This window comes from Pinus tabuliformis, chromosome 8, assembly GCF_031772625.1.
Source record: "Pinus tabuliformis cultivar Carrire ecotype Pingquan chromosome 8, CPIR1, whole genome shotgun sequence".
Classification (NCBI taxonomy): Eukaryota; Viridiplantae; Streptophyta; class Pinopsida; order Pinales; family Pinaceae; genus Pinus; species Pinus tabuliformis.
The window spans coordinates 1,491,826,425-1,491,851,558 of NC_142294.1; the positions used below are offsets into that span (position 1 = coordinate 1,491,826,425).

General features: G+C 36.8%; 1 protein-coding gene across 1 annotated transcript in view; it reads left to right on the forward strand.

Annotated features, from left to right (window-relative positions):
• Nucleotides 1-25,134, forward strand: part of LOC149241472 (calcium-transporting ATPase 5, plasma membrane-type-like) — a 124,108-nt gene that overhangs the window by 13,247 nt on the left and 85,727 nt on the right. Inside the window, exons 2-6 of the mRNA XM_089370555.1 lie at nt 11,812-11,922; nt 12,024-12,069; nt 13,063-13,154; nt 13,267-13,398; nt 13,504-13,593. Of these exons, the coding sequence (XP_089226681.1) occupies nt 11,812-11,922; nt 12,024-12,069; nt 13,063-13,154; nt 13,267-13,398; nt 13,504-13,593 (471 nt within the window). The remainder of the gene's footprint in view (nt 1-11,811; nt 11,923-12,023; nt 12,070-13,062; nt 13,155-13,266; nt 13,399-13,503; nt 13,594-25,134) is intronic.

Here is a 25,134-nt window from a genome sequence, read left to right on the forward strand (position 1 = left end):
AAAAGTATAAATATGAGAGGCCTAAGAGGAGGTTGATACACACAAGATGGAAACTCATTCTCAAGGATAGATCTAGCCAAGGAGAATCAATGAGCCTCAAGAAGTCACACAATCAAGGAAGCTAGTGATATGATATGTCTGAGTTTTCTCAAGCTTATGGAGGGTTATGATTCTGTTTTGGCAGTCAAATTTCAGTGGAGATATTCCTAGAAAATAAGGTTGAAGTTATTCTCTTTTTTGTAGGAGGGTCGAAGCCCTGAACTATGCAAGAAGAAGTCTTGAAGAATGTAACGAGGTTCGGTATTCATAATCGTATAATGTAATTTATTTGTCAAAATAATTTTTTATTATGACTTATTAAAGCATGGGTTTCATGCTTGGGTCATCATTTTTAGGTCAAAGCCTCCATTGTAGGCTTTTAGGTTTTATATTGAGTCAATAGAGTCATTGTCAATTTTATTAGACCCTTCTTGGGTTTTTTTATCATGTAAAACGAATTATTTTTTAGTCAAATAGGTCATTTGACACCTCCACACCAAGTCGACCCTATAATGATGAAGTCGGCCTACATTAGGCAAATTCAACCTACATAAGAGGTTATATATAGATAGACATTTTGATCCATTTGCTCACTCACTCACCAAGTTCAATACACAAGAAAGATAGGTAGAAAAAGTGTGAAATTGCTAAGAGAAGGAGGAAGATTGCAAGAGAAGAAAAAATCGAAGTTTTGGGTTATCTTTCTCTCACACGTGCAAAGTTATTGGGCTATTACTAGGGTCGAAATTCTGGATTCTACTGCAGGTCGAAGTTATGTTCCTGAGTGGAAGTTTTATTGTTGGGGAGGCCGAAATTATACCGTTGTAAGTTCGAAACTCTAGGTCAAATTTGTTGTTGGAAGACTAACCCTTGGAGAATAAGGAAGGGTTGACTTGGTGATTGGAGGAAGTTTATGTCTAGGTTAAAAGGTCTTGCACTATCTCATCTTGTCTTTGAATATGTTGAAGGAAGAGTTCTGACTAGTCTTTCCCCTTATAGGGTTTTGCCTTGGTTTCCTGCCTACATCTTATGTCTCTTGTTCTCATGATTTTCAAATACACATAAATTGGTAATTACTTGATCATACATAATATAATAAAGAACTAAAAGAATCCAACATAATTCACAAGTAATTATCAAGAAGAACAAAATCAAACCCTAATTACTACTAGTATTGATTTCTCAACAAGAAGGTTGAAAGGCCTATGAAAATACAAATAGGAGGGTCAAATTCCCTCATGGCCCACCACATTGAGTAAGAGGCCATTTAAGCCAAGATCTGAAAGCTACAGGCCTAAAGTGTTACAGCGCAAGTATGTTCTAAAGTTGGAGATGTTTGATTTGGAGGTCAAAGTGAATTAGGCCCGTGGAAGGGTTGAAAAGAGGCTGATATCTAAGGATAAAAGTTATCGTGGTGTGTGTGTGTGTGTGTGTGTGTGAGGGTTAGACCCAAGCGAATTTCATATAATGAGAAAACTAACCTAAGATCGGAGTGGTTTTGGGAATGCATTCCAGTTGTATATTTCTATGTATAGGGCTGAGGGTTTATGTGTGTTAAGGAGGGATGATACCCTTGAAATTGGTGGAAAGAAAGGTCGTAAGGCATGTGGTACATTAGTAGTGAGGGTTGGGCCTCATCCAAGTAATGTGTAGAAGATTAAGAGTTTGAGAAGTGAATTATACGTCGAGATAATGAGGTTTCGTAGGAATTTACAGGGTAATTTCCTCAGATAGAACACCAAAGGACATCGCTCACAAACAGATCACAGATCAATACACTTGTATTCTTGACGTGGTTAAAACCCTCAAAGAGGGAAACAATCCATGGCCTAAGCCAATGCAGCCACTTCAGACAATTTATTAATAAAAGAATGAAAATTTACATAAGCTTCTCTCGTGAATGATTACCCTACAAATGACCCTCCATGCTCTTTAAATAGAGATCATGGACCAATCAGGTATCAAGCCACGGATCAAGTGTCGGTAATACCGAGGAGAGAATGAACCATTGGATCACTACATATCGTGACCGTCGGATTGTAAGTTACAAAAGTACATAGTAAAGAAACACACTTTACCTAACTCTACACTAGACCAAGTTATACTACTATTTCCTATGTGTTGGAATATCCTAATGTAGGTTCATCCTAAATTTTGAAGCTGAGGTATTGTAGAAGCAAGTTTCAAGGTTGAAGTAACCTTAGGAAAAGTGCCATAGGACCGTGACCTTTCAAGGCTATGAAGAGATCCTTGAAAGGGTACGTGGCTTAGGTTTCAAGTAGATGATTGTAGGAAGAAAAGAAGTGTTAATGTATATTCAACAAGATGGTTTGGATAGTATGTTTTGTGCCCTATGTTAAGTCACCTTTGGAGGCGTAAAGGGATTGTGTGAGAGCATATTTGTGGTGCCTATTTACAATGATATTTGGTGAAGGAATCTATTGTTAGAAGGAAAATCCATGGATCTTAAGATCAATGACTTAGTAGTAGTTGAGTTATTGTATGCAGGCAGTTTGTTGAAGACCCTATGAACAGTGCCTTTGATGTGGAAAACCACTGTTAGAGGGTAGAGTAATACAGGCCTAAGATCAATGACCTTGAAGCAACATAGTCATTATGTGAATGAATATATGTGGAGCTAAAGATATCGAGGTTTTGGAGCGGAAGAACTCTTATGAGCAGTTGTTTGAAGGAGGCAAAGGACCTACCAAGTGTCAAGGACGACGTGAGTAGAAAGGGTTGATCTACTTCAGCAAGTAAGCTAAGTGTTTGTTCTTGTCTATTTCTTTGTGGGAAGGTTGCAGATATGAAGTTGCAGACTGCAAGCCCTAGTTGTATATTATGTATACTATTTATATCAAAGGTGAAGGGCCATGATCCCTGGTACGGGAGCCCCATGATTCTTTTATTAATGAAGTAATAAAATTATCAAGTAGTGGGATCATATCTATGTGTGCTATATTAATTCACTATTGTTACATTTCCATTGTGCAAAGTTCTAGGTCTTGTGGCATTTTAGTGTGTTTATGATTGTGTTTTTAGACATAGACTTGTAGCTGAAGTGTCGAGGAAAAATCAACATGGTATTAGGGCTATTTTGAAGGGACAGTGGATTAGAGTGTGCACAGGAAGAAAGTGTCGGTGTAGGTTCAGGTACCAGGTGTTCCATTGAAGGTTATGTAGACTCATAGGGATTCTAGCTTTAGAGGGAGTCTACCCTATGGAAGTTTGAATCTTCAGGATTAAGTGATCTCGAGAATTTTTCAGCCTAAGCAGAACAAGCATAGACCATACGAGATCATGCATGGTGGTGTAAGGAAATTAATAGATCCTTCGAAGGCAAGCAAGGATCACACTATAAAATTAATGTTGCATGCGAGATTATTCATGCATCATGCAAGTCAAAGCTAGGCATAGTACAAAGAAGTCGTGGAACATACATGGATGAATATGACTACTCAAGGAAAGTCATTACTCATGTGAGGATGTCATGGGCATGCGTGGAAAGTCATGGAGCTAGAAGCGTGAAGGAAATACCTTCCTCACTATGAGGGAGTGCTAAATGTTGGGTAGCTTGGAAGGTATTTATGAGAAGAGGACAACCCACAATAAGATGTTTATTGGGAAATTTACCCAAAATGTGGTTTTGGACCCAAGTAAGGGATTTGGCACCAAGAAATAAATTATTATTAATTCTTAAGGTCAAGAGGACAAAAACCCTAAGTATAGAGGGTTCCTACGTGACCAAAAGAAAAGTATAAATATGAGAGGCCTAAGAAGAGGTTGATACACACAATATGGCAACTCATTCTCAGGGATAGATCTTACCAAGGAGAATTGGTGAGCCTCAAGAAGCCACAACATCAAGGGACCTAGTGATCTAATTTTTCTGAGTTTGCTAAAGCTTAAGGAGGGTTTTGATTTTGTTTTAGCAATTGAGTTTCTGTGGATAGAGGCCTAGAAAAGAAGGTCAATTTATTTTTTTTGGTAGGAGGGTCAAATCCCTAAAGCGTGCAAAAAGAAAGTTGAAAGGTTTGTGACAGTATTGATAGGAGGGTCAAATTCCCTCAAGACCCACTGCAGTGAAGAAGAGACCATTTAGGCCAAGATCTACGGGCCTAAAGAGTTAGGTTGCAAGTTTTTTTTGAAGTTGTGGATATTTGACTTGGAGACCGATGTGAATTAGGCTTGTGGAAGAGTTGTAAAGAGGTTGAGATCTAAGGAGAAAATTTGTTGTGGTGTGTGCATGAGGGTTAGACCCAAAAGCAGTTCATCTAATGAGAAAACTAACCTAAGAGCAAATTGGTTCTCGGCATGTGTTTCAGCGGCATATTTATGTGTATAGGGTTGAGGGTTTTTGTGTGTTAAGGAGAGATAAGACACTTAAAATTGGTGGACAATAAGCTCGTAAGTCTTTTGGTGCATTAGTAGTGAGGACCATGCCTCATCCAAGTAATGCACAAAAGGTTAAGAGGCTAAGAAGTGAAGTATACGCAAAGGTAATGAGGTTTTTCTTGAAGTCTGAAGTTGAGATATTGTAGAAGCAAGTTTCAAGGCCGAAGTAACATTAGGAAAAGCATCATAGGATTGTTATCTTTTAAGACTGTGCAAACATCCTTTAAGGGATGTGTGGGTTGGGTTTTAAGTAGATGATTGCGGGAAGAAAAAAAGTGTCAAGGTCTGTTCAACAAAAGGGTTAGACAGTATGTTGTGCCTTATGTTCAGTCACCTTTGGAAGAGAAAAGGGACTGTGTGAGAGCAGATTTGTGGTGCTTATGTATAGTGAGATTTGGTGAAGGAATCCATTGTTAGAAGGCAAATCCATGGAGCCTAAGATCAATTACTTAGTAGTAGTTGAGTTGTTATATACAGATAGTTTGTTGAAGACCCTATGATTAGCGCCTTTGAAGTGGAAAACCACTATTAGAGGGCAGAGTAATATAGGCCTAAGATCAATGACCTTGAAGCAACATAGCCATTGTGTGAAGGCATATTTGTGGAGCTAAAGATGCAGAGGTTTTGGAGTAGCAAAACCCTTGTGAGTAGTTGATCAAAGGAGGAAAAGGACCTTCCAGATGTCAAGGACAACGTGAGCAGAAAGGGTTGATTTACTTCAACAAGTAAGCTAAGTGTGTGTTCTTGTCTAGTTCTTTGTGGGAAGATTGCAGATCTAAATTTGCAGACTGCAAACCCTAGTTGTATACTATGTATATTGTTTGTATCAGAGGTCAAGGGCCATGATCCCTAGTACGAGAGCCCCATCATTTTTTTATTAATGAAGTGATAAAATTATCGAGCGTTGGGCTTAAATCTATGTGTGCTAGATTGATTCACTGTTGTTACATTTCCATTGAGAAAAGTGCTATGTGTTGTGACATTTTAGTGTGTTATGATCATGTTTTTAGACATAGACCTATAGTTGAAGTGTTGAGGAAAAATAAATAGAGTTTGATGGATATTTTGTTGAAAATATCAATAAATTGTTGCACGAACTACCTTGGGATTTTCCGACATTGCATCCAATTTTCTAGCAAAGCATCCTTCCACTCTAATGGGTGCAACCTTTGATGAACAATATCCTTTAAGTTTTCCAAAATACTAATCAAGGGTTAGGTGTTGGTTGCTAAGTGTTTTGTGGGTCTCCCACCATGTAAAGGCTTATTCCTCCATGTGAACTTTAGAGACTAGGGTCTTGTTGGCATCTATCAAATTTGACTTGGTTTTGAAATAAAATTTTATGTTGAGTATCCAAGAATCAAGTTTGTCATGCTTGAGGGTCCCATCAAATTTAGGTAGCTACAATTTAGTGTCTAGCTTGAAGACCTTTGGTACATGAGGACTGACATGGTCATAATGGTTTGAAATTTAGTTTGTGGTTGGGATTGTTGTAGATGGGTGACGATTTGTTAGAAAATATTCATTAGGTCATGCATAATTTTAGTCTAGCACTTCTTATATTATTGGGTTTACTTCTCTTATTTAGTGATAACGGTTTTCAACAATACACCTCAATGATCTTGCATTTGTTCAATTAAAACCTAGGAAAGGTTGTATTCTTGGGAGTCTCCTAATTCATTAGAGATTTTATAAGTAGACATGGGAATTGAAGACGCTGAAACAAATTGGGTTTTACACCTTTAATGGTGATATGCAATTTATTGAAAAATAAAAATAAATAAAATAAAAAAGGACAAAATGCAGTTTACCACCCAGTGAAATTTCAGAAGCCTTTCCTCCTATGTTCATAATTTTCTTATGAGTTACAACCATAATTCCATGACTTGGATAGATTCAAAAAAGTTTTTAAGACAAAAATACTAAAAGAAACAAAAAAAAAAAATGAAATTCTAAAAAAATCCCTAATCCTAAGAAAATATTTTTTGAATAATTCAAACTTTTGTGATCTGTATTTTGTAAATTGAAATTATTTCTGTAAAAATTACAATGAATTTTTTATGTCTACTTGTTTTGAACCATCTAATATGATTCCTCGTCAAGACTACGATAGAAATTCTGTTCTAAGCGAAAAATTAAATAATACAGATAATACACAGAAAATTGAATAAACAACTAAAATAAAATAATTATAAAAAAAATATACTTAAAAATAAATAATATTAAAAATATAATAATTAAATTAAATTAATTAATATAAAAAAAAAAAGAATTATAATACAAAATTAAGGAAAAAAACCAAAAACAAACCAAACCAAACCAAACCAGTTTACACTCCACCATCAAAAAATGATCAAAAAAAGAATGTGGAAAGACAATACAAAAGTACAATCTGTTTCCTAAACCAGTTCTCATCGATCCTACTGCTGCCAATATAGCTACATGCCTTTTCCCATTCTTTTATTTCCTGGCCGTGATTAATCCCCACTATTTGAGATTATGTCAACTTTGACTTTTCAGATTCAGTTGTGTTATATGTGACTCTTTGTTATCCTTTCCTCTGCTTCAGTGTCTGTTTCTCATGGTTATTTTGGCGGCTTTATCTTTTCCTCAGTTGAAACTTTCTGTTGGAGCTTTGCAAATCCACATCTTCCGCAAATTTTGCATCATTGCTATCTTCCTCAAATTCTATCTTTTTGTGATCTCTCCAAACTTCACTTCATACCCAACCGTTCCAGAACTGCAATGTGTAAAACTTCATGCCATCTGCAATTTCCTGTTGTCTGCATTCCTGTTTGTGCCATGTGGGTCCAGTCTCTTTCCCCTTCTACCAGACTTGAGGGTTTTGCAAATCTTCTTAAATTTAACTTGGTGGGATTTCCACCCATGATTTGCTCACACCTCATATCTGCAAGGATTCCTCATATTGCAACTCACATTCAACTTGCCTCCGACACTTAACTTAGCGGATGCTCCTGGATCCAGATCAATGGACAGGAACGATAGGCCAGTAGATACTGCCAGGAACTAAAAACATGCAAAAAGATAACTAGCATTCATGGAAGGAATGCAAAGAAACCACAATATTCATTCTACCCTAAAGCTATCATAATCCAACACTTCTTTAGACTTTTACTGTCAAGTCAACAGGCAAGCCTGAACGAAAAAAATTGAATTTGGAGTGAATGGATATACAGATGGACCATTGAAAGAATCCTTAACATCTACTAAGAAAAAGACACAAGACAACCTTAGTCTTTCTGAAATCTCTTGCAGCAAATATACTATAAATGATTCAGGAATTTAGAGGTCCACAAATAGTTAGTACCTGCTTACATTTATGAAAAATGTTCCCGGATGGTATACTTCTTTTTCAGTTTCTTGTTTTCCTTTCAAATCACAAAAATCGGTATATGAGGTTGATTTTATGTTTCACCGGGAAAAATTTTGCTCTATGGTATATTTCTTTCTCAACTTGATATCTCAACTTGATTTGGTGTTTTAATGGAATGGGCAGTAGCGAAATGAAATGATATTTTAAAGTCCACAAGACTAAAAATAGGCTATGAGACCATTAGTTCCCTGTTTTTAACTCTTTGCAATTCAGTGTTTTTCCAATTCAAATTGATGATGAGTTGACGCAACCTTCCAACAATCTCCTGGCTAAAAAGACAATGCCAAGAAACTGATGCTAACATGTTCTCATAACTTTCTTTGATGTCTTTGAATGCATCACATTCCACATTGAAATGTTTTTCCAATTCCACAGCGCTAGACGTGTAAAATGTGCACACCCTTTCTTCCCAAGCTTTTTTAGGCCTTTTCCACCGTCTGTTTCACACCAAAGTTGATGTGAGTTGGTCCTTAATTGAGCAATAAGAACCTTTGCCCTCCACTAAATGCTAGCTCCAATGAACTCTTTTTGTTGTAAATCACACCTAGGGTTGAATTCCTCAATGTAATATTTCTTCTTTCTACCCAACTCTTTTCCTCATACCTTTTTACGAAACTTCTCCTAACAAAATCCTTCCTTGCTATTTGTGGGACAGGCATTGAGGTAGATATCTCATTTTTGCATCCATGTGTGGTTTTGTTTCATCCAATAAGAACCTTTTCCCTCCACTAAATGCTAGCTCCAATGAACTCTTTTTGTTGTAAATCACACGTAGGGTTGAATTCCTCAATGTAATATTTCTTCTTTCTACCCAACTCTTTTCCTCATACCTTTTTACGAAACTTCTCCTAACAAAATCCTTCCTTGCTATTTGTGGGACAGGCATTGAGGTAGATATCTCATTTTTGCATCCATGTGTGGTTTTGTTTCATCCTTGTTTTCTTTCTTTCACTGATGCCTTAATTGAAGATAACATTAGGCCATCTACCTACTCTCATTTGTTCAATTCTTTTTAGGTATCTTATGAGCCGCACCATAGCAATTGTTTCAATGGAAGTTGCTCCTATTTCACTCAACATTATCTCATAAGGTACCGAACTTTTTATTTTGAACTTTCTAATGATCAAGCGTTTTTGGATTTTCTCAATTTGTTTCCATTTTGAGACGGAAGTGTTGCTAACCCACAATTCACACCCATATAGCATCATTGGACAAACTAGGAGTCCAAAAAGCACTTTAATCATTTTCCAATCCCATAACTTTGCGTCTCTACATCTGTTTTGAAGAGCATATAATGCTTTCCACCCTCCTAAAATTCTCTTCTTTTTGTAGTCCTCCCAATTGAGTTTGTTGTTGAAATCAATCCCAAGGTACTTGTACTCCTTTATTTCTTTAAGAATGTTGTCTTCAAAGAAGAAAGTATGCTGGTTATGCTTCCTTTTATTAGAAAAAATCATTATTTTGGTCTTGCTAGTATTGACTTGCATCCCCACTATTCTACAAAAATGCTCAAGGGCATATAAGTGCATTTGCAATCCATGAGCCGATTTAGAAATCAATACAATATCATCAACATATAAAAGAAGCTTTATCACAAACTCCCCCAACTAAACACCATCTCCACCTTGCAGATTTAGCCACTCTTCCAATTTATCAATATATAGACCAAAAAGAGTGGGGGATAGAGGGCAACCTTGCTTGATTCCAATCTCACTTCTAAAGCTTTCTGAAATACCTGCTGAGGTTCTAATTTTGACTTTCACTTCTTCATAAAGTCTATGGACATCAGCTCTATAATGCACAGGAATTTCAAGTTCTTCCATTCTACGCCACAACTTATCCCTAGGGACTGTGTCAAATGCTTTTTTGAAGTCAACAAAGTAGCAAAATACTTCTTTGTCCTCCCAAACCTTTTCAACAATGTGTCTCAATGTGATGCCATGATCCACTGTAGACTAGTTAACCAAAAACTCTATGTTACCAGATCCATTAGGCCTAGTGTTAGAACCGCGGATCCCCAGATCAGAGACGGATTCGGATCCGGATCCACGAAGATCTGCCCAACATTTGTTTGTGTAAAATAATTTGACTTCAGCACAGATTTCCACATTAGATCTCAGCGCAGAATTCCAAAATGAAAATGTTAGAGGATGAATAACGCGATATTGAAAAAATCAGCAAGGCCAATAATTAACAAGGGAGTTCATTAATTTACTTTTTGCTTAGTTGACCATATTATAAACTTTAATTCAAGATTATAAAATGCTAAAGTTTGAATATTCTAATTAAATTTTATGTTTGTTTTAAACTTAAAAAAAGTGAGTTTCATAAAGTAAGTTCTATAAATAAAAGTTTAGATATTCTAATTAAATTCTATATTATTTTAAACCTAAAAAAGGTGAATTTCATAAAATAAGCTCTATAAAGTAAAGATTGGATATTTTATTTAAATTGAGGTGAGATTTAAGTGAGTTTCATAACGTAAGTTCATTTAATTTAAATATAATAACTAGTAATTAATGTTTCAGTATTATATTATGATACATTAATTTTAATATTATTAAATTAATAAAAAAAATCATCTTAAATTACTAATTATTTTAGAAGTTTTAAATTTTAAACCGAACTTATAATTTTTTTTTTTTTTTTATATAAATTTAATTAATATTTATAAATAATATATTAATTTATCTAATATATATTTTCATATTACTATATATAAAAATTATATATTTAAAATTAAAATAAGTTTTTTATTTTATTTTCATATAAATTAAATTTATAAAATATTTTATATTGTTTGTACTCCCATATCCGGATCCTGGCCTTTCAAAAAATTGGTGGATCTGGATCCAAAGCCTGGTAACTTAGCAAAACCTTCGACCCAATCAGATTACAAGACTATATGAATATTGTGGCCAACTAATTTGCAAGTGCGTTGCTGAGGAAGACTATATTATTTTGAGCTTTTGTGATCTCTACACCCAGAATCGACTGAAGCGTTGCAAATAAAAAAATCAACCTTGTGTAGAATTGCAAATAAAAAAGTCAACTTTGTGTAGAATTCTTTGTTTCAATTTCTCTTCACCTCCGCCCAATTATAGGGCTATATGAATGTTGTGGCTAACTAATTTGCAAGTACCCTGCAGAGGAAGATTATATTATTTTGAGCTTTTATGGTCTCTAGTCTCTGAATGGACTGAAGTGTTTGAAATAAAAAAGTGAGCCTTTTGTAGGATTCTTTGTTTCAGTTTCTCTTCACCTTGGAAGAAGTCATTTTATTTTGAACTTTTTATTATGCTAACTCTAGTGGGTATTTATTGAAGTGATCTTTTGTTGAGACATAAATTACTTGCTATTGTGTGGCTTCCAGGTTGTTGCACGTAGCTTAGGTTTATAGTGGCAGTCAGTCAGATTTGATCCTGGGCCTGTTCAGGATAACTCTCACAACTTACCGATTATCCTAAATTCAAAAAAAAAATATTGAATTGATCCATTGATAAAGAAAAAACACATACATTACCTTATTCACAAGTCCGCTATATTCGTAACTAAAACATTTGAATGAGACAATTTTCCCCCACAGTACTCCTGCTAGGGTAAACTCTGGACTGTTTTTGGCTCGACAAGCCAAAAAGGATCTATCCAATATGTCTGAGAAATGCGTTATTGCTGACTTTCCCTTCTGCAATGTTAAGCAGCAACTATATGCTAGGATTAATATCGTCCCGTCTTATATGTTTATGTAAACTTAGTTTATAGATAAATGGAAATAGCACCTACAGGAAAAGGCTGAAAAAATTATATCAACGTTGAATTTAATATTTAATAGCCATGTCAGAGTGTGCTTTCATGGTTACCAGTGAGAATTACAGGAGTCAAACATATTAGTAGTAACTTGGTGAAAAATTAACATGTTTAGATTTTCTTTGGGTTGCAACTCCATAGCTTTCAAATGTAATCTTCATCATGCACATATGCAGGCAGCAACGTTGGCTCTGAATGCCGCTCGCCGGTTTAGGTATACTAAAAATCTAGAAAAGCCAGAGCCAAGCGGATTGGATCGGCTCAGAGTCACCTCTCAATATTTAAATGTAAGTCATCTGTAATTGTGGCACCTATTGTTTATTTCTATGAAGGCAAATGACATTTTAAGCGTACAACATTCCTAAATTCTTTCTTTTCATCCTTGCAGGCAGCCATTCGTTTTAAGAATGGACTTTCAAAAGAAAGAGAGGAGGGTATGAGAAATTTTCCTTCTTTTGGTTTTAAAATACTTTAATCCTTCATTTTCAGGTCTGAACTAAAATACAGAATTTTATATGTGGAACAGAGAAATTGGTGAATGATTATTGAATAATCAGGACAATTATAGATTATAGTCTTTCAAGCCAAAACGATTAATTTTGTCTTGATGGATGTATGCATGGTTTTGGAGGAATGCCTTAAATCTGTTAATAGAATGTGGTTATCAATCTATATATTTGGATTTTTTTAAGAGTTTTTCAATGTGTTGCAGTCTATTTTTGAGTTTTTATAATACAGTTTTAGTGGGTCTAATTTTTAAGAATGTGTTTTTTCTTAAGAGGTTAAAGGACAAAAACTAGAGGGGTAGAATATGTATGTTTTTTAGACTTAGTAGTCAAATGGCTACACGGAAGTGGGTCCATTGTCCCACAAACAAGAAGACTAAAATGGGTCTCTTATCCCACAAACAAAAAAGTTCCTTATCCCATAAACGAGAGACCCCTTATCCCACAAACAAAAAAGTGTCTCGCTTAGCTATGAGCTTAAAATTAAATAATAATAATATAATATCATGAAGATTTTTTTGTTTAAGGGGTTTAAGATTTTAATTTGTTGACTAAACTTAAGGCATTTTTCTGGACCTTCGTGGCACCCTTTGAAATATACTGCTGATTCGGCATATCATGTCTTTTACTTTAATGTTAGGGGCTTTTTGTCATGGTTGTATTATATTATATATAAAGGTTCTGTATAGACTCTAGACTTAGCGTCGTTGGATGTCATTCACCGAGAGTTTTGTTGTCCATATCTTGACATATTTAATGTCTTACCTGTTATTTTGTAAACGCCACATAATCTCCCTGTGGAAGAAACGATCATTAAAAAATTTATCGTAGTCTTTTAATCTCATGTGCATATTAAATGTTCCTGAATGCTCTTCCAGTTTGATTAATTATTTGAAACCCATGAACTATTGCTATTATTAGATGCTCCCGCAGAAGGATATGGAGTTGGACCATTAACGCTTGCAAATTTGATCAGAGAACATGATATTGATGATCTAAATCAGATGGGAGGGGTAAGTTGGGAAAGAGATCGAGATTTTTATTTTGTTCGCGCATCTCAATTATGTTGGACTTATGCTTTTAAGTTCCTGCTGAAGTATTTATTAGAACCCTCAATGTTAACAGGTAAATGGAGTAGCCAATCTATTACGTACTGATATCGAGAAGGGTATTAAAGATGATCCAGAAGAGTTTGAACGTCGAAAGAAAGCATTTGGAGAGAACACATATCCCCGACAGGCTGCACGCAATTTTTTTGTAATGTTTTCTTTTGCATTGTATGGTTTTATATGCAGACGTATTTATCCTTTCTGAAATTGGCATCGTGGTTATTTATATATATGAACTTATATTCTTTGGTAGGTTTTTCTGTGGGAAGCGTTTCAGGACAAGACACTCATCATTTTGATGATTTGTGCGGCCTCGTCACTTGTTTTGGGCATAAAAACTGAAGTAAGTTGTGTAATATATGTAAATTTTTTTTAACCAGGTTTTTTTTTCCACAAAGAAAAAACGCTTTCTATTCAGTGAGAAAGTAGATGTATCTCAGAAAAGGTTCTCTATCGCCATCTTTAAGCAGAGAAAAAAACAAAGAAATACTTACAGTCGATCCATATATCATGGATGGTAACAGAAACTGCTCTTAGAACTAACAATGCAGCATTGACCGCTGCTAAATACAATGCATTATTGACCGCTGCTAAATGGATCTGACAAAGGACATAGTAGCCACAAAAAAAGTATTATATATTTAAAATACTACAGAGGAGCAAAACCCGAACAAAACCAAGGGAAAAAACAGGGGAGGCAGAGTCTCCCTGCGTGGGATATGATCTTTTTTTTTTATAGGTATGATACCTTCCCATGTCAGCATGTCGAGGTTTTGAAGATAATCTGTTCGGTTTTGAAGATAATCTGATCTTGAACAGAGCTGCAACCCATTTTTGAGAGGCGGTCGGCTTCACTGTTTTGAACTCTGTTGATATGTTGGATAGATAAATGATGGAAAAACACAGATAGAGCTTTGATGTGGAGCTTCGAGGATTCGAGAGCTGCAGAAATTAAAGGAGCCTCTGTTCTTTCCCCATTCAATAACTGATTTGGAGTTGCCAAAAACAAAGAGAGGCCTGACATTAAGCCAGATTGCACAGTGAAGGACCCCCAAAGTGCAAGAAGTTCGACCCCAGTGTTGATTCCCAAGCCACAATATCAATAGAATCTAAAAAGCACTCAGGGCTAATGTAGATGGCCATACCACATCCGCAAGAGTCAAAAAAGGAAACACCATCGATGGCCATACCACATCCACAAGAGTCAAAGGAGGAAACACCATCGAAGAACCCCACGGGATAGGAATACCAAAGGTCTCTAGGAGGAGGATAGAGTTGGTTGGAGGACAAAGGAACCAAAAATTCTGAATAGTAAGAAAGGATGCTACAACATGTCCTCCAAATATTCGCAGAATTTGATCAAAAATATAGGCATTTCTAGACTTCCAAATACCCCAAATAATAAAGAAAGTCAAAGTAATATTTGCAGAATTTGATAAAAAAAATATAGGCATTTTTAGACTTCCAAATACCCCAAATAATAAAGAAAGTCAGAATTTGATAAAAAAAATATAGGCATTTTTAGACTTCCAAATACCCCAAATAATAAAGAAAGCCAAAGTACGATGAGGTTTATGGTCTAGTGTCCACCGACCAAGGCAAGAGGTAATGTCTGGACCCTCCCAAGCAACAGGATAGTTTATCATATGGAGCACCCCATTCCACACTGAGAGGCAAAGGGGCAGAGGATAAAGAGGTGAAAAGAGTCTTCTCCAGAAGAAAGGCAGTGACTACATCGTCCAGGGCCTTGAAACCCCTTCTTGCATAAGATTTCCCATGAACAACATTTAAGTTTCATGGGGAGATTCCATTTCCAAGCCCGAACCATCCAAGAGTGAACCATCATCTGTCTAGAGGGAAGAGTAATTAGATTATATGCTTCCTTTACAATGACTCTCCCCTGCATTGATCCCCCATACCATAAAAACCTGTCATCTTTGGGAGATAGGACTATCCCAGAAAGTTTAAGATTGGTAATGTAAATTTTCCATTCCGGAATCATTGCCTCGTGAATCTCAAGCTGAAACTCATCTTTCCAGTGAGTATGGAAAGAAGAGGAGAGAGCAACATTTGCTATATCTTTGATCACAAATAAGCCCATGTTATTTAAGAAGGTGATTTGAGATCACGAGATAGTAGGTGAGGGCCATTCATACCTGCGAGTAAATCTAGGCCGATTTGTTGAGTGGAGCTAGAGCCAACTTCCCATCTAATATTTCCAAAAAACCAGTGCTTTGTCAAAAGAAGGTTGCTCCAGGAATAGAAGACATGGGAAGGATCCAGTGCATCATCACGCAGCCAGTGAATGAACTCTCGATTTTGTAGGTATTTTGCACAGATAACTTGTTGCCAAAGGCCTTCGTTGGTGACTTCTCTCCAATTTTTTTTTAGTAAAAGAGCCATGTTGAATGAAGCGATATCTTTTGTCCCCCATCCACCCAGGGCAATGGGAAGATTAATCATATCCATACTAGCAAGGTGAATTTTCCGCTCTCTTTGTGTGCCCGCCCACAGAAAACGAGATGTGATGGAATTTAATTTGTTGATCACACCCTTTGGGAGCTTAAAGATATGCATCCAATAGATGGGGATGCTATGGAGGACAAATTTAATTAGAACAATTCGACCCCCAAGAGAAATCCAGGTGTGTGCCCAGTGATTAAGCCTCTTCTCGATTTTCTTAGTGAGCCAATCCCAGTCCCGGTTTTTGTAACCGTTTGATTTCAAAGTGAAGCCCAGGTATCAGAATCCAACATCCATGTGTACAATTTTAACCCCAAAAGTGTTTGTAATTCAAAGAGTCGATACAGCATCTGGGTCATCTGATATGAGAGTGGACTTGGATTTATTCATATACAATCTGGATGCAAGACCAAAGTCATGTAGGAGACCATAAAAGGCAAGCCATTCTTTGGGGTCTGGTTTTCCAATGGCCATCAGATCGTCCACAAAAATAAGGTGAGATAGGATGACTGAAGACGTTATTCTGCAACTTGATACGATACCCTGCGATTGAGCATCTTTGATTTTCCTACTGAGTCCATCAATGATGATAAGGAATAAAAGTGGGGACATCGCACAACCCTGTCTAAGTCCTCTAGACGCTGAAAAAAAAATTGTAGGAAGGTCGTTGATTAAGATGGCAAAGGAGGCAAATTTTATACATGCTTTGATCCAGTTAATCATTGTTCTGCCCAGACCAATCTTCTCCAGAATCATCCATCCACAGAAGTTCCCAATCAACACAGTCAAAGGCTTTTGTTAAGTCAATCTTCATGAGACAAGCATCCATATGGTTTTTTTTTAACTAAATGTATGGCTTCTTGGGCAATTGCAACCACATCGTGAATCTGCCTGTGCTTAAGAAAACCAAATTTCTCCACAGAAATATATTTGGACAAGAAGGGCTTAAGTCTATTTGCAATTGTTTTTTATATCAATTTGTAAATAGTATTACATAATGAAATCAAGTAATAGTAGGAAAATAATATCGGATTTGTGATCTTTGGAATGAGATGGATAAAGGTAGCATTTGTAGCGCCAAAAACCCAGCCAAGTCCCTTGGATTCTTCAACCATCTCAGTCAGCTCTTGGATCATTATATTGAAAGTGCAAGAAAAGTTCCATGGTCCATCCGTCAGGGCCCAGACTTTTACCTTTGGCCAGATCTTTTAGAACTTGAAGAACTTCTTCCTGTGTTACAGGGCGATCCATTTGATTGTTTTCTTCTTGATGAGACCAAGTAGCGAACAGACCACACACTTCCAGTTGTTTGCAGAATGAAACATGAGCCCTAGAGCAATATAGATTGTTAAAATAGCTTCTAGCCTCCTCTTCAATATCCGATTGATTGGTCAAGATTTCACCCGATTCTGATTTTATACTCCAAATTGAGTTTTTTTTGGCGTTTGGAGGAAATCTGGTTGTGAAAAAATCGGTTGTTCTTATCTCCTGCTTCAACCCATAAGATTATGCTCTTTTGTTGTAATTCTTCAGCCTGACATAGTAGAATTTTTTATCTTCGGATTTCCAACTGAAGGATCTCCTTTTTTTCATGTCAAAGAAGTATGTAGGAGAGTTGTGACCCTCTAAAAAAAAAATGTATTGATCAATCAGATTGAGTTCTTGGATGTTCTCTCGCTTCTTATTCTTAGCCCATAGTCTAACCTTCTTTTTTAGCATACGCAACTTATGGTTGATTTTTTCCATCTTCCGATGAGCCAAGTCTTCATTGGGGGACTGCCAAGTCGAAAGGACCAGAGCAACAAAGTCTGGATCCTTCAACCAAAAATGATTAAATTTGAATGGAGGTACCTTATGACTATGTAGTCCAAACCAATTCAGCAAGATAGGGAAGTGATCAGATATTTTGATTGGGAGGATGCAAGAGTGTAGATCCTTTAGATTGTTGCTAAAGTAGCTTGTACATAGAATCGATCAAGGAATTTAGCTAAACCCTGTGCATCCCGCCTTCCATTCCTCCAAGTAGGGCCCAATGGGATAGGCATGATGTCTCGAAGGCGCTTCTGCTTGAAAAGTTCTTTGAAATAGCCTCCCAAAGAGTTTGGACGACAAAGAGAACCCCAAATCTCTGTAGAGTCAATTGAAAATTTAAGGTCCCCTACGAGAATGAGAGAGTCAAGGTCCAATAGACCACTATTATCAACACAATTCCATAAGTCCTTCTTGTTTATGTATGGGGCATAAACATTAATAATTTAGAGCCAATTCTTAGTGCCTCTTTGGCCACCGGAGATAATTATTCCCACCATAGTGTTGTATGCTTTGAAGTGATATAATTCAGGGTTCCACATGATAGCCAATCCCCCAGAGAGGCCTTTGGCGCTAATGGCACATACATACCATTTTGGAAAGATCTGAAGCAAGTGTCCCCAAGCCTTATCCCTACTTGTCATAGTTTCCTATAAAAGTACTATCCCAGAATTATAGATTTCAATTATGCTTTTCAAGGATCTTTTTTGTGGACCAATCTAGGACCTTGGACATTTAATGACAGATTGACATTAGGGTAGATCAAGTTCGGGTGGCTCTACTCTAAGGACCTGAGATTGAGGGAAATTTACATCAAGGTGACCCACCCTAAAAGAAACAGGGTTTGCTTGGGAGGCAGGAATGTCTTTGGAGGCATGGAAATGTTCCATCAAGTTTGATGGGAGCAGGGTATAATTCGAGATCTTTTTATATTTTGTCCCTTTCTTTCTTCTGGTAGTTACATTCTTGCGGGAGGCTAGGGGGGAGAAATTTTCATGGTCGTCAAAGAAATATTTTTTGATAGTCAGGGGTTCCATGGTGTTTTTTGATTCTCTAGCCAGGGTCTCTAGCTCCAAATCTTCCGAGAATAGAGAGAAAGTTCTATCAGATGGGGCCCCAAATTTGATTGGGGAGGAAAAGTATGGATTAGAAGTGGATGGTTGAGCAATGGGATGTAAAGTAGACTGTGGGGCAGGGGGCAACAACAAGTGATTTAAAAGGGTTATCAGGGGGTTTGTGATTGCAAGAGATGAGGATTTGATGACAGGATTATAGTGGGAAATGTTAGGAGACAATTGAGTCACAGCAGGGGATGGGCGACTTAGTGGAGAGGGATTAGATAGATGTGGAACCTTTTAATTTTTTATGGATGATAGAGAGGAGGAATACCTGTAGCATGCATTTTGGTAGATATTTTCTGAGCAAATACTCGTTTCCTTCATCAGCTGAGGAGTTTGATTTTCGAGAGAACCCATTGAGCCTTTCTAGAAATTTAGACATAAGATGTCATGTTCCATGGAAACAAAGGCATCGAAAAGGAATAGCCCAGTAATCAAAAATTTGCTTGTGTGAACATGGGCCCCAATATAAGTTGAGTTTTGTAGGAAGGCCCCCTAACATCGACCTTTCTACCAAAACCCAAGTAGTATGTTTTACCAATCCACCCAGGCTGCCCTCATCTAAGAAATAGAAATTTCTAATTGAATTGGCAATATTTGTAATGGATTTTCTAGTCCATAGTTCAAGTGGGAGTCCTGGGAGTTTTACCCATAATATGTTCCGCCTTGGAAAGTCGATAGCAGCATCGAAACCAAAGTTCCATCATTGTAATGATAAATAGTCGCGACCCTGTACCCATGGTCGAGCTGCAATCAAATCCGCGTCCATTGGATTCAAAAAGTGAAACATGAACTAGCCATTTTGAAGGGCGCTAACACACGAACAGTATTAAGGAGAGGGAACCACTAGGTATCAATCCATTTTTTCATTTGTATGTTGTTGTAGTAGCTGAAGAGCCACTGGCCTACTAGCGCTTGGGATTTTAATTTGATGGATTCGTCCCAGTAACTGTCGGACTCAAGAACTAATCCTTGAGACAGTGTCGCAACTTTGATGGCCTTCGGTTTCCGTTGCAAAGAAACAGTCTTCACCCCACATCTAAAGTCTTGCTTAGACGTTTTATCGCAGTCCACAACCCAATCTAGAGAGAGAGATCGAGTGTTATTTTGATTTGCCTAGGCTGTAACATCTATCAAAATTAGAGCATCAGGGGAGGATGGCAAGATCACAATGTAGTCCATTTGAGTCATCCAATCAAATAAAGAGTCAAGGGCCAACCAAACCAATCAATATCATTCAAAATCATGGGTAGATAAGTCACCCAATCGAGTTGGCCAAGTTGATTCGGAGATGGGACCCGCCCTCTAGAGTGGATTTGAGGTGGAGACCCACACAAAGACACCTCAACATCTAGTCACAATCCAATAACCTATCAAGATTGTGTCCACTTGTGAATGGTCCAATAGGAAAGGACTAAGTGGGAGTCCAATCACATTTAAGAAGGTACGTCAAAGTAACTTTCCTTGCAGTCGGTTGGTCCAGCAAATTGTAGTCTAGGCATCTATCTGGTTGCTTAATTGGATCACAATCCGCCGCCTAAAATCCCCCCAACATAAATTATGATAGGTGTCTAGGAGAAAGTAGGCCCACATAAATCCCAGACATAATTCAAATTTTGAACCCGCCCATGTCTAGTCGTCGCCTATGTTCCCTCCAAAGACATATGTCAAAAAATAGTAGGCCTAAAAGGACAATCAAATCCCAATGAGAGAACGTTCACAACCAAAAGTGGAGAATGTACAACATCCCATGATGTCAGAGGAAAATCCCCTATACCTTTTTCTCCATGTATCGGGGAGAATCTGAACAAATCTAAGATTGCCACTCCATAACTGCATTGGTGAATAAAGACACCAACCACCAGCTACCCAATTAATGCAATCCTGATGCTTGTTTGAGATTGAAGGCACACCCCGAGACATTGTGAACCAACATCGGTCCAGGGATCAAAACTTCAGGATGTAAAACAGAGCCTCTGAAATGTTGTATGCTTCAACACTTAATAGCCTTCCATGGGATTTTCAGCATACAAAGAGTAGAAATGACACCAATTGAGATTAATCCATATCTAGCAAAAATGGCAGTTCCAACCAATGCATTCTTTTAATATTTCTTCCTGATTGTTTGGCAACTCTGCCCCCCAAGTGTAATTCATTTTATCTCCATGGTCACATTTTATGTGTTATGAATCTCATTTGGATTTCCTGCATGCTTGCATCTTATGTGCTTTGTATGATTCTACAATTATCATTGTAAGAATTACAATTGCTACAATAATAGTTCCAACAGTCGATAGATAGTCTATGATATGTCGGTAATCAATATCCATGGGCATGCCTTGAAGCTCATGCACCCCTCTTATTCCATGGATATTGAGAGAAGGAAAATAAATACAATTATGAAGAGTGAAATTACCAATCCAATACCTCCACTAATATTTGCTAATGAATCTTTCATACAGCTTTAGCACTTTCTACTGACAGAAAATAGCCTGGACAGGGAACAATTCATACCACATCATTAGCCATATGTTGGACTAAACCATTAGTTGTTTCTTTCCACCAGTAGCAGGTTCTACCTCCTTGTCGCTTATGTCTTCTTCCTGTTGAAATTTTTAACTAGGTTCGTCTTCATAAATATTTTTGAGATGTACTTATCGAAAGAATGAAGAAAATATTATTATTATTATTATTATGACTTTTTATGATTTATTAAAGCATGGTTTCATGCTTGGGTCATCATGTTTTAGGTCAAAGTCCCCATTGAGGACTTCTAGGATTTATTTTGAGTCATTAGAGTCATTGTACATCTAAAGAGACCCTTCTTGGGCTTTCGGATCATGTAAAAATAATTATTTTTGAGTCAAAAATGAATGTATTCTCCTCCACACCAAGTCAGCCTCAAGAAGATCAAGTCGGCCTCAAGGCAAGTAATTTAACCTCACATAAGGGCTATAAATACAAGGGGTTTTAATTCAATTAAAGAATCTCATTCTCTCTCTCATAGTTCGATACTTGAAATTGGAAGCTGGAAAAGTGTGAAATTGTCCAAGGGTTGCAAAAGCCGCTGGAAAGAAGTGTGAGTTTCTAGAGGAAGATAGAAGGGCTTGAAACCGAAATTTTGGGACAAGTCTCACTCCATTCTGAGGTGTATCAAGGGAGACCGAAGTTCTCCAAGTTTGGTCGAAGTTGTTGCTGCTACTGCTGCTGGGTCGAAGTTGCTGTTGATTCTACAAGGTTGAAGTTTCTTTTGAAGGGTTTTCATTTACAAGAAGGATTGAGGGTTGACTTGGTGTAGAGGGAATCTTTTTCTAGGTATGGAGTCTTGGATTATCTCAAGAAATATTGAAGGAATAATTGTTGACTGGGTTTTCCCCTAGATAGGGGTTTTTCCCTAGCTGTCTGCCTACATTTGTTGTCCTTGTGTTATTGTTTTGGTAATTGCTTGATGACCTAAAAGATAAAAGAATCACAAGTAATTATCTATATAAGAAAATATTTATGTCTTTCTAATTTTCTAGCATGGAATCAGAGCTAAGGTGAAGGAGGAAAAAGGAAATCTTGAGTATTTACTAGAAGGAATGTAAAGGATTGATCTAGGGATCATATAAGGAGCTCTTATAAGAGAAGAGGTGCTATATCTTCAAGGAAAATGTCTAACACATTAAAGAGTGAGAACAAGTTGGAAGGAGTATCAAACTACAAATCTTGGAAGAAGAGGATTGACATCATTCTTGAAAAGAACAAAGTCTTAGATGTGGTCAGAGGGAAGGTGAAGAAACCTACCGAAGGATCCGGAGATGCAGACAAGGTGAAGTATAGGGAATTGGAAATATTTTCTATGACTCTAATGGTAGAAAGAATTAAGGACAATCTTGTCCCATACATTTCCAATGTAGACCATGCTCAATAAATGTATGACGCATTAACAAAATTATTCACTATCAAGAACATAGGTCAAGTAGCAAGCTTGAAGAATGAGTTAAGGATTGCAAAGATGACTAAGGATGATATTGTGGCTTCCTTCTTTGTAAGGATATCAAGGATCAGAGATGAACTTCAAGCCATAGATGAAATAGTGCCAGAGAAGGAGCTAGTAATCATTGCACTATTGGGATTACCACCTACTTAGAGCTCTTTTACTTCAGGTCTCAATAGTTGGAAAGAAGCTCCCACCTTTGAACAACTATGGAATGCCTACACCCAAGAAGAAATGAGGATTTCATTAGTATCCAACAACGGAGAAGGTATTGTGTCAAATTCTTACTCTGCCTCTCGCAAGAAAGGACACTCCAAGAAGTCAAGAGGACTAAGAAAGAAGGTTGATATGTCCAAGATAGAATGCTATCGATGCCACAAGGTAGGTCACTATAGAAGTGACTGCCCCAACAATCTGAAGAACAAGAAGAGAAGCAGGGATCAAGCCAATGTAGCTGAAGAAGGATATCCAAAGAAGACTAAGCCTGAAGAATTGGATTTAAGGGACTTACACTACTAAAGTCCTTTGATATAAGATTTAGTTTTTTTTTTGTTTTTTTTTCTAGCTTTTAGGTTTAACATATTTTGGAAAACCATTTTTATTTGTTCTTAAGGTTATAGGTATCCCTCAATCTTGGAGGGAGCCCTCATCAACCTCCAAAGATAAGTATACTATTACCATTTTCATTTTTAGTTTTCCTTACTTATCTAGTTTTGTTTGCATAAAATACTAATCACATTTCTCCTCTTATTTCCTTGTCTAGGAAAACTTGTTGAAAACCCAATGAAGAAGGCCTCACAAAAACAAAGCACTGAAATTACAAAGTTTGGTAAGGAGAAAGAGGTATGTTTTGAATTACAAGTTCTTGCTCTCTCCATATTCATTCTTGATAAACTATTACTAACATATTTTTATCTAGCTCTCTTGAATCTTAAAATACTATTGATTGGGTGATTCATCATTAGATAAATCTACCCTCCTTATATCTCTGATTGCTCTTGTGGATCCCTAGAAAAGTTCATTGTGAAAAAACATAACCTAAGAATATGTCGATGACTATGTGTGAAACTCTAATCTTTTTAGGGTTATTGTTGAAAGAAAATGTGTAATGTTTTGATGAAGTCTAAAGTAACTAACTGATGCTTTGATGATGTCTTGTTTGGGTTTTTGGTATGGCTATGGAAACCCTAACTTGTTAGGGTTGAAGGGTAATGTCTGAAATCTCGAACCTTTGAAGTATTGATAAATTAGGTTTTGCTATATTTTGTGTTGAAACCCTAAATCAATAGGGTTTGGTAGAATGTATAAGCAAGACCCTTATAAAGTATTAGAAATGATTTCCTTGGGATGTGTGCATTTGTTCGATGTGGTTCGATGAAACCCTAGTGTGATCAAATGATCCAGGTGGATGTTGGTGGCCACCCACCTATCCCACTTGGACCCCCACAACTATCTCTTTCAGTTTTTCAGTTTCCTTAATTGTAGCACAATTTACTATTTTTAGTAGTTTTTTCGGGCCCTGAACTTCCAAAGCCGTTTTGAGGCCCTAAATGACGTTTTTTTTGGAAATTTGGGAGCAACATGGGTCAATGGACTGATGTTGCTCTTCCCAAAGTTGTAGTCCTCGGATAGATCTTTCTAACGAGCTATTGTGTGCGTCAAACGGAGACCATATACCAAAGTTACAACCCCGGGAAGTTGATGTACCAATTTACCAGAAACAGGGCCCATAGTTTGGCATTTCGTCTCCTAGAGTTATGTTTTTGGATGTTTAGGGTTTTCCATTGTTTTTAAACAATAAATAGGCCTTTGAGCCTCATTGTAACACATTTCAGAGGCATGTAGCCGTCACATCTCTTCTCAGAGATAAGCTACCATCGCCTTAGCTGGTTTATTTCCATTTCTATTTGTAAGCATATTTCAGTGTTTTACAGTAATGAAATGAAGTATTATTTCTGTTGCATATCTGTATTTATGGTTATCTTTATAATTTGTTGCGTTCCTGTTTAAATCTGGATCATAAAATCTATTATATGTCTAACTCTTATTGATATTTGTGTGGTTGGGTTTGACTAACACGTGTTGTGATATGCTTGTGCATGGTGATGGAATCATAGATATATGATTTGACCTAATTATTGATGGTCATGATTCCTGGGGTTCGGAACTAAACCCTAGTCAAAGTTTGATTCTCTAGAATGATGGTATTTGTGAATTCTAGGGTTTTGGATTTCAACCTTAGTAGAAGTGAAAATCTCTGATGTATGATAACTATATGACAATCTGAGATTTGTGTAAGATTGTTGCAATTTGAGTCTTATTTATGATTGATGTTTTATAGTTTGAGAAAATCTAGGGTTTGCAACAAACCCTAGTGGAAGCTAGTTATGTTATTGATTAAGTTGTGATTGATTTTGATTGTTAAATCTCATGTATGAAATCTAGGGTTTGTATGAAACCCTAGTAGGAAGTCTAACATATGAATTTTGAAGTTTTTAGATACTTTGTAGATCTA